General features: G+C 35.2%; 2 protein-coding genes across 2 annotated transcripts in view; one reads left to right on the top strand and one right to left on the bottom strand.

The window, feature by feature from the left end:
* Nucleotides 1-455: 455 nt before the first annotated feature.
* Nucleotides 456-16,175, bottom strand: LOC132560035 (protein NipSnap homolog 3A-like). Its single transcript, XM_060224692.1, has 6 exons — nt 16,081-16,175; nt 11,230-11,464; nt 9,362-9,520; nt 4,333-4,446; nt 3,939-4,007; nt 456-3,208 (listed from the first exon to the last, which is right to left on the bottom strand). The coding sequence occupies exons 1-6, from the start codon at nt 16,138-16,140 to the stop codon at nt 3,144-3,146; spliced, it is 702 nt and encodes a 233-aa protein (XP_060080675.1). The 5' UTR covers nt 16,141-16,175; the 3' UTR covers nt 456-3,143.
* A 615-nt stretch (nt 16,176-16,790) lies between these two features.
* Nucleotides 16,791-19,215, top strand: part of LOC132560020 (protein broad-minded-like) — a 35,386-nt gene continuing 32,961 nt past the window's right edge. Inside the window, exons 1-2 of the mRNA XM_060224679.1 lie at nt 16,791-16,945; nt 18,644-18,802. Of these exons, the coding sequence (XP_060080662.1) occupies nt 16,791-16,945; nt 18,644-18,802 (314 nt within the window). The remainder of the gene's footprint in view (nt 16,946-18,643; nt 18,803-19,215) is intronic.

The following is a 19,215-nucleotide window of genomic DNA, read 5'->3' as shown; positions in this document are numbered from 1 at the left end:
GGGTGGGGGCCATTTGGGAAATATCAATTTTTTAAATGCCTTCTGCTGAACAAATATATTGTACAAGTTTGATCTGAAGCAATTTTACCCGGTATTTATAATGGGTCTAACTTCTGTTTGACAAGGCTGGGACCATACAGGGAAATTATATCCCGAATTACTGATCATGTTTGAAAGTTTTTATCAAACGGCTGAATAGCTAAATTAACCAAGTGGGTGATGCATGCCCCTTTGCCTCTTTTTTCTTAACTTATTTGTCTCAAAATTATCTACAAATAACTAAGACAGTGGGAACATGCAAATAGGAAATTACTGGTTACTGACTGTCAGAGACCTGAATTAGAACAGCTCATCATGTGGTTAAAAGTGCACATGAGCTTTCCTATTTGAGATATGGTTTAACTAGAAGCAAATCTTAGACAGTCCTTCTAATGTCATTAAAAAACCATCAACACTTTCTACACACTGAATATTCATTCTTTAATCAATTTTGGCAAGGAAGGCATATATACATACCTGGTATGTATTAATCGTTATGACAAAGGTTTCAAATAACAGAAAACACATAATATGTATTCCGATATAGCAATATTCCTTAAAAGATCTATCAGTACAAGTGAAAACATTTAAATTGTAATCATATTGACAATACAAAAGCACCAAGCACCATGTAGAGAAGAAATCAACAGATACATGATCTTATTTCCATGTATATGGTTTAAATTTGAATCAACCAATTAAATATTTAAATTGTATCATCTTGACAATACAAAAGCACCCAGCACCATGTAGAGAAGAAATCAACAGATATATAATTTTAGTTCCATCTATATGGTTTAAATTTGAATCAACCAATTGAATATGTAGCTTGTTACATCACAAAAAAAAAGGAACAAGTTAAGTAGTGATGAAATTAACCAGTGTGTACAACTGTTTATAGACATATAAGTACATGTAAAAAGAAAAATGTTGGCATATCAAGATCTGAAAATAGTACTTGTCTTGTAAAACTTATAACAACAATCAGCCAAAAATCTTACTGGACACCTAGTACTAAAACACACTGTATCAAAACACATAATGTGGTAAAAACATACACTAGTGAAGTGGAAAGTAAAAAAATAAATTTCAGATGAACAGTTAATTTCTGATTTTGACACATTGGATATATATATTGGACAATTTTTTTATTTTTTTTTATTTTATGGTTTGCAAACATTGAAAGTCAAATTCAAGTTAAATTTTGAAGGATTTCCCTTCAGAATCTGCAATGCCTTGTCAATTCATGTTTTTACCGATCAGTAAATAGTGACTGATGCCAAAAACTGCCAGAAAATAACAACTTTAAAGGGAAAAACATTACATTATTTTGTATTAATTTTTCTTGCTGAATGATTTCACACATATGCAGAAAAAAAGGATCCATATGTGATCAGATGCCTTGATGTGTGTGTGACTAAAATATTAAACTACCGGTATTCTGTATAGGGACTAGGTAATTCACTTACAAATGGCACAGTGTACAAACAACAGAACCTCCCCTGAAGAAACTAATGTAATATTTAGCTTATATAACTTACACTTATAAATATGGCACTTAAAATCAAGGTTTATGACTATGTAAATAAAATGTATAAGGAATTCAGTGGTAAAGTTTATAAACTAGCAACTTCAATCTGAGTAACCTGTTTAAGATAAAAATATATGATGTATATAGCACTGTTTATATTCAACAAAACAATTCTCAGGGAATCTAAGTTAACCATTCAAAATAGAACAAATAGTTTGTAGTGTAAACAGAATGTAAGCATGAGATGAAAAAAAATTCAGATATAAAAAATCATATATTGATGGATGATTTACTGTATATATGGAAGAGACAAATTATGCCTAAAATAAATTGCACAACTACACTACAGCTTACATTGAAGACAATGGATGGTTCATAATGACATTTTCTGCAAACTTGAAATTATATTCTTTATACATGTACTACACAAATGCCATTACTCCAGGTATATTGCTTAAAGAAAAACAGCATGCTACAGGCCCAGTATCAAGTCAAGACCCTTGGCCATTTGGTTATTGAGAAGAGGTTGTTTGGAGATTTTAACACATTTCACACCGGTGACCTTGCCAATAGGTCAAGGTCAATAATATGAACTTGGAAGTTATTTATTTCAGACTGCAAGCCTGATTTCTGCACCCTGGTCCATTTTCATTATTGAGAAGAACTCCTGTGATCTAGAAAATGGGTCAAGGTAATTTTGAACAAACTTGGTGATCTCCATCCAAGAATGCTAAAGGCCCATAAAAGTACCATGGACCTTTTGATTATTGAGAAGATGTTCTTTGAAGATTTTAACATATTTTACCCCTGTGACCTTGAAAGCATATCAAGGTCATTCATATCAACAAACTTGGTAGCCCTTCATCCAATAATGCCACAGGCCTAGTATCAGCACCCTTGGCATTTTTGTTAATGAGAAGAAGTTGTTTTAACATTTTAACATATTTCTTCTAAATACCTAAAAGGCCAAAGGTCTTGATATTGGGCCTGCTAAAATCTTCAAATGACGTCTCAATAACACAAAGATCCAGGCTGTTGATATAAGTTCTCTAATATAAATGGATGAAGGGATACTGATTTGTTGAAATAATTAACCTTGATATTCTAGATCTCTTGGGCTAAGTGAGTTGAGATCTTGCAATTTCTTTTCGACAAGCAATATGTCCCGAGTAAAGGCATTTGTGTAGTGCATTTATAAAGAATATGATTTCAACTTTGCAGGAAATGTCTGTATGAACCAACCAATGTCTTCTAATCTAGGTAACCTGTAGAGTAGTTGAGCAATTTATTTTAGGCCTATTTGGCCTCTTTCACATACAGATATTTAAAGTCAAATGACCCTTAGGCCCATGGGATTTATGTTTAAAGGATCTGGTTCACATATATTTTGATAACTACAAAAAGTTGTGTATACAAATTAGGAAGAAAACTGTTTAAAATACTCCATGTTGTACCAATTCAATCACCTCATCTTTCAGTCACATGGAAGGAAAACTAACATACTAGGTATCTTAAGTCTACTGTCTTTGGTCATGCCAAGGAGCAGAATGAGGTGAGGTGAAGGCCTCCTATTCTACTGAAGAGGAGACCAAGGGGTCGGAATCAGTAGTCGTCTATGTCCTCCTGTTGCCTGGTCATCTGTATTACAAAAATAAATATCACTCTTACCAAAACAGCTTTAAAAGGAAAGAAATGAACAATTGAAGTACATTGATTACATACCTGGCAGGTATTGCCATTTAGTGTACCTATGTCATATATATATAATATTGTGTTTTGAGTTCCCATTTTATAAGTGATCTACGAAACTAGATAAAGAATATTTTATTTTGGTGGGCTACCATGAAAATGTTTTTGTGAATTTCTAAAATCATGAACTGGAAACTCATGCCTTAACTCTCTACCAATCAGAAACCAGGCATGCAGTACCCCTTCTGAAACTTCCCGCGAGGCAGGCATATTTCTAACTTTTTACCTTGTGACAATGGTGTAATAAAATGTGTTATACAATATAATTGTGGCAGGTTTTAAATGTGCTAGAGATAAAGTGACCCATTAGCTGTGCACTTGAGGGAATTTTCCTTTACATATAAAGCTTGATTAGTAAAGAGGCCAACTCATTCACCAGCAGTTCCAGATTTGAACCCTGACAAGCACGCTACCCCTTTCCCGTTACATATAATATACTCGTGTAATATATCTAAATATATGCATGTTTACCTCATACAATATAGCCAAAATTGTGATGTCAATGACATTACAGAGCTGAAAGGACTTCAGGTTTAATGTGGAAAATACATTTTCTGCAATAGCTGCCAAAATGATTAACATGTGATATTAGGCAAAGAACTGTCAATAATTACTGTACCTGAATTGTCTCCCTTTATCTGGTTTTCCACAGCCTGCTGAAGAGAGTTATGAAACCACAGCTGGTACCCTTAAAATAATAATTATGTATTCCATGAATTCCAAACATGATCTAGAATTTCATTCAAATGGTTTCTGTGTAGGTATTGCCATAAATAAAAAAATGTATATTTTTAAGTGAAATCGTCCTACACTTATATCTTAATGAGAGGTGATAAATTCTGGTAAAGTAATACAGAGTAATGAGATAAACATATACGTAATGGTTCATGTATATAAGACTCCCAGTACTGAAGCAATCATCATTAACATTATCAGTAAAACAACTAACACTAGTACACATACAATGGGTGGCAGAAAGTTTACCATGAGAGACAAATGTTAAAATATCCCACCTGTGTTGGTTGGTCCAAGAACACTTTGAAATGTGCCCAGAAGTTTTGCATTGCCTTTATCGGAAGAAAATTTGAGCCCTGCTCCCTGTTTGATTGTGTCCAGTTCATAAACACCTGTAGTTAGATAAACCATTTAAAGGGGACTTATTTTACAGGTATCAATAGAGATAATTTCGACTGTTCAGTCTCAAACTGGACTTTGCGAACAAGGAGAAAATACCAGCATAGAACAAAGATCTTCATTATAGTTCAAGAACTGATGTAGACAAGGGCTAGATATGAACCAATAAAGGTTTTTTTGTTCCTATTCAGCCCTTGTTTTTATCAAAAATAAAAACAAAATTTACACCAATACCCTGGGAAAAAAACCAAGAATAACAAGTTCTGATCGGGTAATTGCCCTCTGATTTAGATTTATCGACATATCTGTCATGTAAATTACTTCTAAATTGCTAATCTAAGTAAATAATGTTACTTTAAAAACAAAGTAAAAAATACAATAAAACCACCAGCTGTCTTCGTACATAATACAATAAAACCACCAGGTGTCTCCGTACATAATACAATAAAACTACCAGGTGTCTCCGTACATAATACAATAAAACCACCAGGTGTCTCTGTACATAATACAATAAAACCACCAGGTGTCTCCGTACATAATACAATAAAACCACATGGTGTCTGTACATAATACAATAAAACCACCAGGTGTCTCCGTACATAATACAATAAAACCACCAGGTGTCTGTACATAATACAATAAAACCACCAGGTGTCTCTGTACATAATACAATAAAACCACCAGGTGTCTCCGTACATAATACAATAAAACCACCAGGTGTCTCCGTACATAATACAATAAAACCACCAGGTGTCTCTGTACATAATACAATAAAACTACCAGGTGTCTCCGTACATAATACAATAAAACCACCAGGTGTCTCCGTACATAATACAATAAAACCACCAGGTGTCTCCGTACATAATACAATAAAACCACCAGGTGTCTGTACATAATACAATAAAACCACCAGGTGTCTCCGTACATAATACAATAAAACCACCAGGTGTCTCCGTACATAATACAATAAAACCACCAGGTGTCTGTACATAATACAATAAAACCACCAGGTGTCTCCGTACATAATACAATAAAACCACCAGGTGTCTGTACATAATACAATAAAACCACCAGGTGTCTCCGTACATAATACAATAAAACCACCAGGTGTCTGTACGTAATACAATAAAACCACCAGGTGTCTCCGTACATAATACAATAAAACCACCAGGTATCTCTGTACATAATACAATAAAACCACCAGGTGTCTCCGTACATAATACAATAAAACCACCAGGTGTCTCCGTACATAATACAATAAAACCACCAGGTGTCTGTACATAATACAATAAAACCACCAGGTGTCTCCGTACATAATACAATAAAACCACCAGGTGTCTCTGTACATAATACAATAAAACCACCAGGTGTCTCCGTACATAATACAATAAAACCACCAGGTGTCTCCGTACATAATACAATAAAACCACCAGGTGTCTGTACATAATACAATAAAACCACCAGGTGTCTCCGTACATAATACAATAAAACCACCAGGTGTCTGTACATAATACAATAAAACCACCAGGTGTCTCTGTACATAATACAATAAAACCACCAGGTGTCTCTGTACATAATACAATAAAACCACCAGGTGTCTCTGTACCAACCTCTAGCATGAAAACATGAAATAGAATGTTTTCCCAATAATATCCTGAATTATTCTACCTTTTTCATTTCTCGACAGTTTGACGTTCTACAGAATCGTCCTTTGAAGTTGGGCTGGCAGAGAGATTTACATCATTCTATGTTACCTTTGCTATAATGTCAAACTAGACGATGACAGTATAGCAGATTATACATTAGACCTAACACTGATGTTAAATTTGACAATCAGAATCTGTTTTATGATATCTTTGAACAAGACTAGACTGATCTGACACTGTTCTTTATTTACCTTGGAGGTCAGACTGGACAAGACTGATCTGACACTGTTCTATATTTACCTTAGAGGTCAGACTGGACAAGACTGATCTTACACTGTTCTATATTTACCTTGGAGGTCAGACTGGACAAGAAGAGTGATATGATACTGTTCTACATTTACTTTAGAGGTCAGACTGGACAAGACTGATCTGACACTGTTCTATATTTACCTTGGAGGTCAGACTGGACAAGAGTGATCTTACACTGTTCTATATTTACCTTGGAGGTCAGACTGGACAAGACTGATCTTACACTGTTCCATATTTACCTTGGAGGTCAGACTGGACAAGAGTGATCCAACACTGTTCTACATTTACCTTGGAGGTCAGACTGGACAAGAGTGATCCAACACTGTTCTACATTCACCTTGGAGGTCAGACTGGACAAGAGTGATCCAACACTGTTCTACATTCACCTTGGAGGTCAGACTGGACAAGAGTGATCCAACACTGTTATATATTTACCTTGGAGGTCAGACTGGACAAGAGTGATCCAACACTGTTCAACATTCACCTTGGAGGTCAGACTGGACAAGACTGATCTTACACTGTTCTACATTCACCTTGGAGGTCAGACTGGACAAGAGTGATCCAACACTGTTATATATTCACCTTGGAGGTCAGACTGGACAAGAGTGATCCAACACTGTTATATATTTACCTTGGAGGTCAGACTGGACAAGAGTGATCCAACACTGTTCTATATTTACCTTGGAGGTCAGACTGGACAAGAGTGATCCAACACTGTTCTACATTCACCTTGGAGGTCAGACTGGACAAGAGTGATCCAACACTGTTCTACATTCACCTTGGAGGTCAGACTGGACAAGACTGATCTTACACTGTTATATATTTACCTTGGAGGTCAGACTGGACAAGAGTGATCCAACACTGTTCTACATTCACCTTGGAGGTCAGACTGGACAAGACTGATCTGACGCTGTTCTATATTTACCTTAGAGGTCAGACTGGACAAGACTGATCTTACACTGTTCTATATTTACCTTAGAGGTCAGACTGGACAAGACTGATCTGACACTGTTCTATATTTACCTTGGAGGTCAGACTGGACAAGAGTGATCTGACACTGTTCTATATTTACCTTGGAGGTCAGACTGGACAAGACTGATCTTACACTGTTCTATATTTACCTTGGAGGTCAGACTGGACAAGAGTGATCCAACACTGTTCTACATTTACCTTGGAGGTCAGACTGGACAAGAGTGATCCAACACTGTTCTACATTCACCTTGGAGGTCAGACTGGACAAGACTGATCTGACACTGTTCTATATTTACCTTAGAGGTCAGACTGGACAAGACTGATCTTACACTGTTCTACATTTACCTTGGAGGTCAGACTGGACAAGAGTGATATGATACTGTTCTACATTCACCTTGGAGGTCAGACTGGACAAGACTGATCTGACACTGTTCTATATTTACCTTGGAGGTCAGACTGGACAAGACTGATCTTACACTGTTCTATATTTACCTCGGAGGTCAAACTGGACAAGAGTGATATGATACTGTTCTACATTTACCTTGGAGGTCAGGCTGGACAAGAGTGATCTGACACTGTTCTACATTTACCTTGGAAGTCAGACTGGACAAGAGTGATCCAACACTGTTATATATTTACCTTGGAAGTCAGACTGGACAAGACTGATCTGACACTGTTCTATATTTACCTTGGAAGTCAGACTGGACAAGACTGATCTGACGCTGTTCTATATTTACCTTAGAGGTCAGACTGGACAAGACTGATCTTACACTCTTCTATATTTACCTTGGAGGTCAGACTGGACAAGAGTGATCTGACACTGTTCTATATTTACCTTGGAGGTCAGGCTGGACAAGACTGATCTGACACTGTTCTATATTTACCTTGGAGGTCAGACTGGACAAGAGTGATCTGACACTGTTCTATATTTACCTTGGAGGTCAGGCTGGACAAGACTGATCTGACACTGTTCTATATTCACCTTGGAGGTCAGGCTGGACAAGAAGAGTGGTATGTTACTGTTCTATACTTACCTTGGAGGTCAGACTGGACAAGAAGAGTGATCTTACACTGTTCTACATTCACCTTGGAGGTCAGACTGGACATGACTGATCTGACACTGTTCTATATTTACCTTGGAGGTCAGACTGGACAAGACTGATCTGACACTGTTCTACATTTACCTTGGAGGTCAGACTGGACAAGAAGAGTGATATGATACTGTTCTACATTTACCTTGGAGGTCAGACTGGACAAGACTGATCTGACACTGTTCTATATTTACCTTGGAGGTCAGACTGGACAAGAGTGATCCAACACTGTTCTACATTTACCTTGGAAGTCAGACTGGACAAGACTGATCTGACACTGTTCTATATTTACCTTGGAAGTCGGACATTTATATTTACCTTGGAGGTCAGACTGGACAAGACTGTTCTATATTTACCTGACACTGTTCTACATTTACCTTGGAGGTCAGGCTGGACAAGATCTGACACTGATATATTTACTGTTCTACATTCATCTTGGAGGTCAGGCTGGACAAGAAGAGTGGTATGTTACTGTTCTATATTTACCTTGGAGGTCAGACTGGACAAGAGTGATCCAACACTGTTCTATATTTACCTTGGAGGTCAGACTGGAAAAGACTGATCTGACACTGTTCTACATTTACCTTGGAGGTCAGGCTGGACAAGAAGAGTGATATGATACTGTTCTACATTCACCTTGGAGGTCAGGCTGGACAAGAAGAGTGATATGATACTGTTCTACATTTACCTTGGAGGTCAGGCTGGACAAGAAGAGTGGTATGTTACTGTTCTATACTTACCTTGGAGGTCAGACTGGACATGACTGATCTGACACTGTTCTATATTTACCTTGGAGGTCAGACTGGACAAGACTGATCTGACACTGTTCTACATTTACCTTGGAGGTCAGACTGGACAAGAAGAGTGATATGATACTGTTCTACATTCACCTTTGAGGTCTGGCTGAACAAGACTGCTGTCACCAACGGTTTGAAGTAACATGTTTTCCTGACGAGACATCATTGGTAATATCTTGCTGAAGTAACTGTTGATCCAATGAGAATCTCCAGCCAGAGCCTGTCGTACTGCAGCCCGCTGGGTCAAGTTATCTGATGGATAAGTGTAGTCATGGAGATTATGTCAATGTAACAGTATCAATATACGAGACAATAATAATACTACAATAACTCCATGCCAGTAGGAATGTACTTCCTCAGTTTTTAATTCTAGTGCAACAAAAACTCAGCACACAAGTTGTAAGAAATTCATATTTCAATGTCATAGATCAATGTCAAGGTCACTGTTACTATTAATAGTCAACCTATGTTATACCACAATTATACTGAATAAGCCTCACTCTCCTTAAGAATAATTCATCATTGTTTTCTGTACGATCATGATATATTACATTTGAATGAGAAACTTGTAGATTAAATATCATCTGGACAATTTTTCAATGAGAAAGAAACTTTTTGTATTAATTTGTTTGAATATGACAGTTTACATGTATTATCTACTCTAATGATTTATCACATAACCTAATGCATAGCTAAACAGTTGATCTAATTTGATATTTCATATATGAAGCTTTGCTGACTATTTTTCACAATTTTTAACTACCAATGAGAATTTTTTTTATATTCATATATGTAGCTTTGCTGACTGTTTTTCACAATTTTTAACTACCAATGAGAATTTTTTTTATATTCATATATGTAGCTTTGCTGACTGTTTTTCACAATTTTGAACTACCAATGAGAATTTTTTTTATATTCATATATGTAGCTTTGCTGACTATTTTTCACAATTTTGAACTACCAATGAGATAATTATACTACCAGTTTAATAACAATATATTTCATAGATGAAAAGAGAAAAACATGAGGCCTAGCAGCCTTAATGGTCACCTGAGATAAGCAATATTGAATATAAAGGTTATATGATAGCTTTCCAGTGTTATGAATAGTGACACTGTATATATAGTAAGCCAGTGTCATTACATGCATATCATCAAAACTGTCATCCGATACTAATAATTCTTACAAAATATTTCAAGCGATAAGTGAACAACATTATGATCAAAAACAGGTTTTCTATAAACATTTCAGATTTAGAAATAAAATTCCTCAGGAAGAAATGTGAGACCCATTTTGTTAATAAAAGCATCTGAAAATGCTTCCTTTCATACAGAGCATTTGATTCTACCATATCTGGATGTTGAAAGAAAGATTTTTGAACCAGAGCCAATTTGACTCATTTTGGCCCAGCCCATCAGCCACTGGGTCAGTCAGGATCAGTATGGGCATACCATCAAGCCTTCATCCTTCTCCCATAATTCTAACCAAGTATATTGTCGATGGAAATTAAACAAATTATGCTCAAAATCTAGTTTTCCTATTCAAAATAAACTATAGTAAACTTTACCCCTTCCCCTTGGGATAATGTGAGACCTGGGGCCTTGAAATTCACAATTTTGGTAAAGCACCTCAACATGCTTCCATTCATGGAGAGCATTTGATTCTACCATGGGTGTTGAAAAGAATTCTTAAATCCAAGTCATTTTGACCTCTCCCCTCAGGCCACTGTGGGTTTGAGGACTGCATAATTCTCACTTCTGGTTCATCTTAGGCTAGGAAAGTTTTCTTCAAAATTTCATTGATATCAGTTCAAGGCTTTTTGAGAAATCGAACATGTTAAATTGTTTACGGACACACAATGCCGCACAAAAATGATCATATTAGGTCACTTTGAGACTTTGTCTCGGGTGACCTAAAAATGGATCACATGTATCAGCTTTGCATGCTAGGAAATTACTTACCATATTCCCAAATATGGACAACATCATTGATACCACCAATTTCGCTAACCCAGTATCCAATGAGAGGGGAGTGAGCAGTTCTCAGATGTATCCATTCTTTGCTCAGTTCAATAAATGGTTTCATATCCTTTGGCCAGATTTGATAAACTCTCAGTTCATAGAGCTTGCCTAGTCCATTGCTTGTACTGGAGCTGTGTCGACTCAGCTTCCCAGGCAGCTGGTGACAGAATGGGGTCTGCAGAAAAACAAACTGTTTTCAGTACACATGAAACTTCAAGTCAATGAAAGCCTTCCCTATAAGTTTAAAAAACCATTGACAAACTTGATAGCAATTATTGCATGAAGAACACATGACTTCATTTAAAAATTTATGTTTATCAATGTAAAATTTTAAAAACTCAAGGAGAGGACTTGGGACTCTACAACTAAAGAGCATTAAACTACATAATTATTCAATCATTATCCAAGCACTCCCCCATCCACCCCCCCAACCCCAAAGTAATAAAAGAAAAAAAAAGAAAAAAACAAGGACATAGTCATCAAAATCCTCCACTCCTGTTCATTTTTAAAATATATAAAGTGAGCTACAAGGAAATCTAAAGTATTGAAACCATTTATCGTTTATGTTCAGTTTAAAGTTCTGTTGAAAGTGATCATTATAATAACAATTTAGAAGCATAATACTGTGAATATTAAAACCAGCTTATCATACCTTTATATTCCCTTCTTTTATGTTAATGATAGAATATTTGTCACTTAATTTCAGTGATGATGGATCAATTAATGATTTTATTACCGCTCAAGCATGACAAAACAGTGAAACGGTTTATACACATTAATAAAATGCAATACAGCATCCAATAGTCAGATATGTAAAATAGCAAGAAAGTTATTATCAGTACAACAAATCTTAACCAGTGATAGTGCAACATCACTTTAAACATTAATATTCTAAAAACATTTTGGAGATTCAATGTCATAAGTTTGTTAAGGCATTTTACCAACTGGTGGAAAGACTAATTGTTATTGTTCTGTTTCTTATCATTATTATTCTTATGCCATGATTTTGTGGGGTCTAAATTTCCAAATCAGTGAAAGATATGTTTATAGTCTTTTAAAGGTCTCATATTATTACTTCAGAAGATATCCTGTGCAAAGCAATCAGTCATTCCCGTCACAGCTGCCTCTTCAGATATTTGCAGAATTAGCTGATAATCAAACTTAGGAGAATGGTTAAGGTACTAAGTCTGCTAAGCAAGTCTTATAAAATATTTGATCATTCCATTGAAAGAGATGTGGAAAGTGTTTCAAGAAATCAGCCAATCAGGTTAGAGCACCATCATTAAATATGCATGGAATTCACAGCTGATTGAACTTGAGTGAGGAGACCTATTTCCATTCATTTTTAAATCTTTTAGTTTTTTTATCATTTTCTAGCATGATTATCACACTTTATCAATTATACAGAATCATTAGTACGTTATGATTCTTTAAATGTATCCAGCACAATGTCGCCAACTTGCCTGATATTGACTGCATCATGACTTGTTTAAATTATGACATATGCTACACTTGACTGGTGTTTCTTCATGATTGATCACTACTTAAAATGTTCAAAATCAGTATCTGGATCCACTACAGTCCACAAGGGCAGTCAGAAATGGGTTATGCTGGCTGATTGGAACAAAAATTAAGTATGAAAAATAACAAAGGACAACAAGAGAGTTATGGTTTTTGTGCACTGCTCTCATACTCGTTGAGATCTCCTTACCTCGAACCTTTCATGTTGATATCTCTTATAGTTTTTGTGTAATGCTCCAGGCAAAATTCAAGTATGAAAAATAACAAAGGGCAATAACTCCTACATAATCACAAGAGAGTGATGGTATTGGTGCACTGCACTCCTTGTTGTGATCCATCTACCTATGAAGTTTTGTGTTGATAAATCTTATTGTTTTTGTGTTATGCTCCGGACAAAATTATGGATGGACAGATGAACAAAGTGGCGACTATATGTTCTTCCTTCGGTGAGCATGAAAATGTGATACCTACATAGAACTGATTATTATGTCATATTCTTTGATGAACCTTTAAAACATCCTGTCACCCTTGATTTTTAAGGGCTAGACCAGAGCTTAGATGATTTGAGGTTGGCAATACTGCTATCAATAGGGTACATCTTTATCAAATATGTAATCATTTTATGTAGTGCTGAGCTACATACTTCAGTGTGTCAATTATGTTGGTGGTACTATATAGACTGTATACACAGACCGCATCAAGTGAAAGCTAGAGAATACTGAGAGGCATTTGATGGAGCTTTGAGAGATTAAGACATTATCTAACAGGAAAAAACCTGTTCCTTTTACGAAAGGAGAGTATCCTATCCTACCCAGTCTAGTGAAGATTGTGTTGATATTCACAGTGAGTGCAATATACAAGGAAGGGGGAAGCTCTTAGAAAACAAAGAAATGAAACACTTTGTATCAAATGTTGCATTATTGTATTGCATGACGATGTCTTCCGGGGAAAGCATGAAACAGGAAAATCTTGTGCACATCAGTATTGTGACATTGAGTTATACTGCTTGTAATATTGTTAGGTAGTCTTCATTGAGACACATGATTTTCCGATATTTTGATTAATTTCTGATAGCATTAAACAATGGATTGGCTGACAGAAGTTCACAGGGGTCAGGCTATTGCAATGATTATGCAAGATCAAAGGCAAATACAGGTTGCCAGACATTTCAGTGTCCATATTTGCATTATAGAACATCTTGTTAGATGTCTAGAGGAAACTGGGTGGGTTGCTGACACACCTAGGTCTGGGCATCCGCATGTGACCTCACAACGTCAGGACAGGTTTATGCGTCTCACGTATTTGCACAATCGGCACCTTCTGCCCCTTACTGCTGCTCGTCGTCAGCGTGGTGTGTAGTTTCAGTGTAGTATGATAAAGTGAAGCCCATGGTAAGGGAAGCGTTACACTATTTTCTTACTAATTAACTTTTTTCACCAACTTTTTTTATCCCTTGGGGAGGGGGTAATATTTACTTTATTTTATATAGGAAAATTACATTTTTGAGCATCATTTTTTTAACTGGTATTTTCTTTCAGAAGTAGTTCAAACTTGGTTAGAATTGTTTTATTTTTAGTTTAAGCTGACAGTCCGATGAGATGCACATATTGACCTTGACTGACCCCCAGGGGCTGAAAGGCGTTGCCAAAAATGGGTCAGATTGACTGAAATTTCAAAGATGTTCTACTGTTCCTGGATGAAATTTTATACAGAAAAATTCAAATCTGGTGTAATTTCTTTGATTCAAATATGGGTCAGCATAAAGTATATATAACTTACATTTGCATTAAGTGTACAATATAGTTAAAGTTATATGTTTTTTTTTTTTTTTAACAAAATCATTTCCACAACATATCGCATGAAGCATTATGATTCAGGTGACAGTTAAGGCCCTTGGACCTCTGGGATATTTATTTATTTTTGTGCTGGGATAAGAGCACAAGACCAAGAGCTAGTTTTGATATAAGTAATGTTTGCAGGTGATTGCATTAGTAAGCAATCTTATGGTATAAAATTCCTGATCATATTACGACAGACAGCTGGTAGATTTGTATGCGTAGACATGTACATGCATACGTCAGATGTCACATATTTTATGTGGGTCTTTTCACTTACGTTCTCATTTACAAGTATACAAGCTTGTTCAATTTCTTAGTACATTAAGTTCCAGTTTTTGTTTGGGGCAATCAACCATGATGCAAATAATGTATGTACATCCTTATCCATGCATGACAAAGTGCTATCAATTTCATATAAACATATTCAAGGGATAAAGAAACGCTCAGTAAACTTTGAAGATGATTCTAGGCAAGATGTTCCCCATACCTGGGATTTGAGAAGATGATTTTTAACGTTTCTGAGGCCCCTAAGGGTTGGGTACCATATTATTTACAATTTTGGTGCACTTTTAGCCGTGGAACATTTTTGTAAAATTTCATTGACATTGGTTCTGGAGATTTCCAGGAGTAGTTGAAAATGTAAAAATTTTATGATGCACGAGGCTGCACAAAAGGGAATCTCAATAGGTCACGTTGCCTCAGGTGACCTAATAAATTATTTAAGGAAAATAAAATAACTATTTATAGTCAATGTAACCAATATTATTATGTAGCAAAATAAGCGTTCCTGAAATTGAAAATCTGTGCCATAAAATTTGTTCAATCAAATATGGAACTCTTTCAGGATATAAGTCAATAATTGTGCATTAAATTATATAAATTCAGCCATGTGTGTAATTTCATAAGCTAATAACACAATTGACTGAACATGTATACCACCACTCTTAAATCAGGTGGTGATAAAATTGTGTATGTCATACCCGGCCCCAAAACCTGTACCAAGGAAATTCAGAAATAATTAATATATCACTAATAAAAGGGATAATAAATCTCAAATTTTCTACATTAATCTACTGAAGTGTTTTGAAAATCTGTCACTTTTTTCATATCACAGCTAATTTACGGTTTTGATTTTTTTTCCAATTCCAAACAATAATTATATTATTCTGATTTTAAAGATTTAGGTTCCGCTCAGAAAAGAGGCGAACTTCACATTTAAACTCTCGCGGGTCGTTTGTTTCCTTGGTAAGATCACTCCTCCAGTCAGATGAATGTTTGTTATAAAGTGAAAAATATGTAGAAACTTCAGCCATCCTTAGTATAAAAAATTACCCTCTAACCTTAAATCACTCTCGGCTTCAATTTGCACGTTTTACTGCACATGTAGATATCGAAAAAGATATTCTCCATTTTCTTAAAGTGCATAACTCACTTGTAAATTCCGTACAGATCGACAGATGCCACGTATAAAAACTTGAGACTGCATGGCCATGTTGCGAATTTATTTCTGGTTCAGCTCTGCTAACGTTTTCATCAACATCACTCAGGTCATAGGTCAACGGTTGCCAGACCAAGATAAGATATGGTAGAATAAATTTCATTGGTGTTTTATCCACTAGGTGCAATGTTTCATCCAATCACAAGATTCGTGTCATGTTGAACTAGGACGAAGAATAAAAATGGACGGCGATTGTAAACAGTGATGTTTTGACAGGTTTTAGAAGGTATTTTATTTATTTTGAAAAGGAATATTTGTGTTCTTTTATTATTGTTTAATGAAATCATTGTTATAGATCCCAAATATTTTAACGGTAATCTAAAAATAATATAAAAGAATTATTTTAAAATCTCGATTAATGAACTACTGGGCGCTAAATATGTCCCAGGACACTGATTAGGTACACTGTATAGCATTATATCGACCTAGCCAATAATTTTGGAAAGTACATGCCTATGGTGAGTGTCACTGACCATGTGTTTACATATATTGATATACCTGAACAGTTAATTGAAAAGTAAAGACAATCAAAATTACAACTTTGAGGAAGCATGTTTTATGGCTTCATACACATACAGAACTTGAATAATATCATATTGACACAATTCAATATTACTTTGAAGAAAGAGTGACCAAGATCCATCATGAGTGGTTGGAAGGGTTTGGAAGGTGATGACCTCATTCAGAACCTCCGTCACCTTCTTATCAACTTTGACCCCCACATCCGAGAGGCTGGCTCATCAGATCAGGTAGAGGAGGCCCTGGTTCATATGGAGGAAAATGATGAAAACTTCCACAGGTACTATGATTATATATCACTGGTAATCGTCTTTCGTTTGTTCCATAATCTGGAAGATATTTTAATTGCATTTTTATGAGGAAAAAATTAAACTGACATCTTCGTACATTTACAATAAGAAAGGTAATACATGTATTTCTTCAACATCAAATTTGGATTACAAGAATGCAGAGAGTGTATATGATCTTATAACTTTTATCAAACAAGTCATAAAATTGTACTTTGTTATTTTAAAAGGCACATTGAAATGGAAAAAGGGTTGCATACTTCACATGTTGAATGGAAACAAAATTAGGATCCTTTGTATCACACAATTATCAATTATTGAGGCAAATTTTGTAGAAAACAGACATTTGCACAATAGACTTGAAGTCATTCTGGCTTTTATATCTCCATTGTTACATAATAGAGTTATCAGTTAGTTTGTGACACCATTTTATCATCCAAACCTAACATTACAATAGGTTATGTAATGTGTAATTTGCAAAAATAAGATATGAATATAACCTCTAAATAACAAGGATTATAGATATGTAATTTCCTGAAGATGGCTACTTAAATAAAGCATGAAAACATTAGTGAATTTCAACTTTATTTATCCTATCAGCTTCTCTTTATCTTTTATAAACCCAGGTATACATTTCTGTATATGTCGTAGGTTAAGTGAGCTATATTGGAAAGGATATTTCGGGAGAAGGCATATAACAGTGTATCAGAAAACTGTTATGTTATTACCTATGCATTGGCATTTTAATTGTGCATTTGTATTTTGTCCAAAAAAAAAAAAAACTTATCATTCAAGTATTTCCAGAATGATATACCATACTCTTAAAAAAAAGTATATTTATGAAATTACACTTGACAGTGCACCAAACTTACGTTTAGAAATATCATATAATTTTAAAGATTAGAACTTATTCTTTTTGTTCGTCCATATCACATCTGATATTCCATTTCTCTCTCTCTCTCTCTCTCTCTCTCTCTCTCTCTCTCTCTCTCTCTCTCTCTCTCTCTCTCTCTCTCTCTCTTATTATCTTGTATTTTGTGTGAATGTTGGTATGTGTGTCTTATTATTTTTAAATACAGTGTATCATGCAAAAGTTTGAAAGAAAAGATGCAATAGATATGATTTTAAAAAGATTTACCCATGTTTCCTAAATATCAGGACTCAGTCTTTGCTTGCATTTTTATATCAAGTAATTGCCAATATTAGCTTAAACTATTCAGTGTTATTAAACTGATGTGACCTGCACAGTGTATACTACTATCATTATGGAATCATGGTGGTTTGGTGAGTTAACAAATCGTGACCAAGTCTTCTAGGAAAAGTAGGAGTCAAGGAATAAACCTAGTCCCAAAAACAATAAAATATATATGTCATAGGATGTTTTCACAACAGATGAACTTTTAAATCCTTCAGAAAAGATCAGGTGAGATTTACCTGTTACAGAACCAAAATAGAGTCTTGCTAAATTTAATTCAGATTTGATATCACCTTAGTAACAGGACGTTTGGATGTTGAGGTATCATTAAGGCTGACATCAACTCCTTAACATTTTTATCCTGTTATCTTACAATTTTAGGGTTCTAAAGTCAAAATTGCATTTTTTCTCAAAGTCAATATTCAAATAATAGAAGTCATCCTCAGAATATTTCGGTTCAAGAAGAAAATTATTAATCAGTAAACTGGTGTTTCAGATATGAATTTGTGCGACAGTTGAAGAGGAAGATTGAAGAGGTACTAGGTCCTATCATTGAGGATGAAATTGAAAAGCAATCAACATCTACTGGATCAGTGGACATTGGTCAAGACACATTGGTCAGCAGGATCACTGAGCGAGTCATTCACTCAAGACAGTAAGTTCATATCCTTATAGTCATGTGGTCGCAGTTTGATAGTTTTTATTCAAGAACTTTAGTTTTTCTGTGCCACTTAAACCTGGCCAGTCGTTAAATGACCCTGGCTGTTTATAGGATGTTAAGTAACAATAAATTAAACCAAATCCTATCTTTATCAGTAGATGTACTAGTAGCAGATATGTATGAGATAGATTTCAATTTCTGTAGAAAATTTAACATCCCGTTGGTAACGATCAATATACATTAGAAGTTGGACTTTGACCAAATGTTTCAATAAAGATTTTAATGTTCATCATTATAAACATTAATTAAGATCTAATGTTAAACATTTATTAGAGGTTGTTAACAATATTGTTGTCACTATAAACCTTCACTTAAACTAGATCGATCAGAAAAATAGATTTCCATTT

The sequence above is a fragment of the Ylistrum balloti genome, unplaced genomic scaffold (assembly GCF_031769215.1).
Source record: "Ylistrum balloti isolate Yb309-2 unplaced genomic scaffold, AGI_CSIRO_Ybal_v1 Utg371002, whole genome shotgun sequence".
Lineage (NCBI taxonomy): Eukaryota > Metazoa > Mollusca > Bivalvia > Pectinida > Pectinidae > Ylistrum > Ylistrum balloti.
The sequence above is the reverse complement of the archived record's forward strand: the minus strand, read 5'-3'. Positions and strand labels throughout refer to the sequence as shown.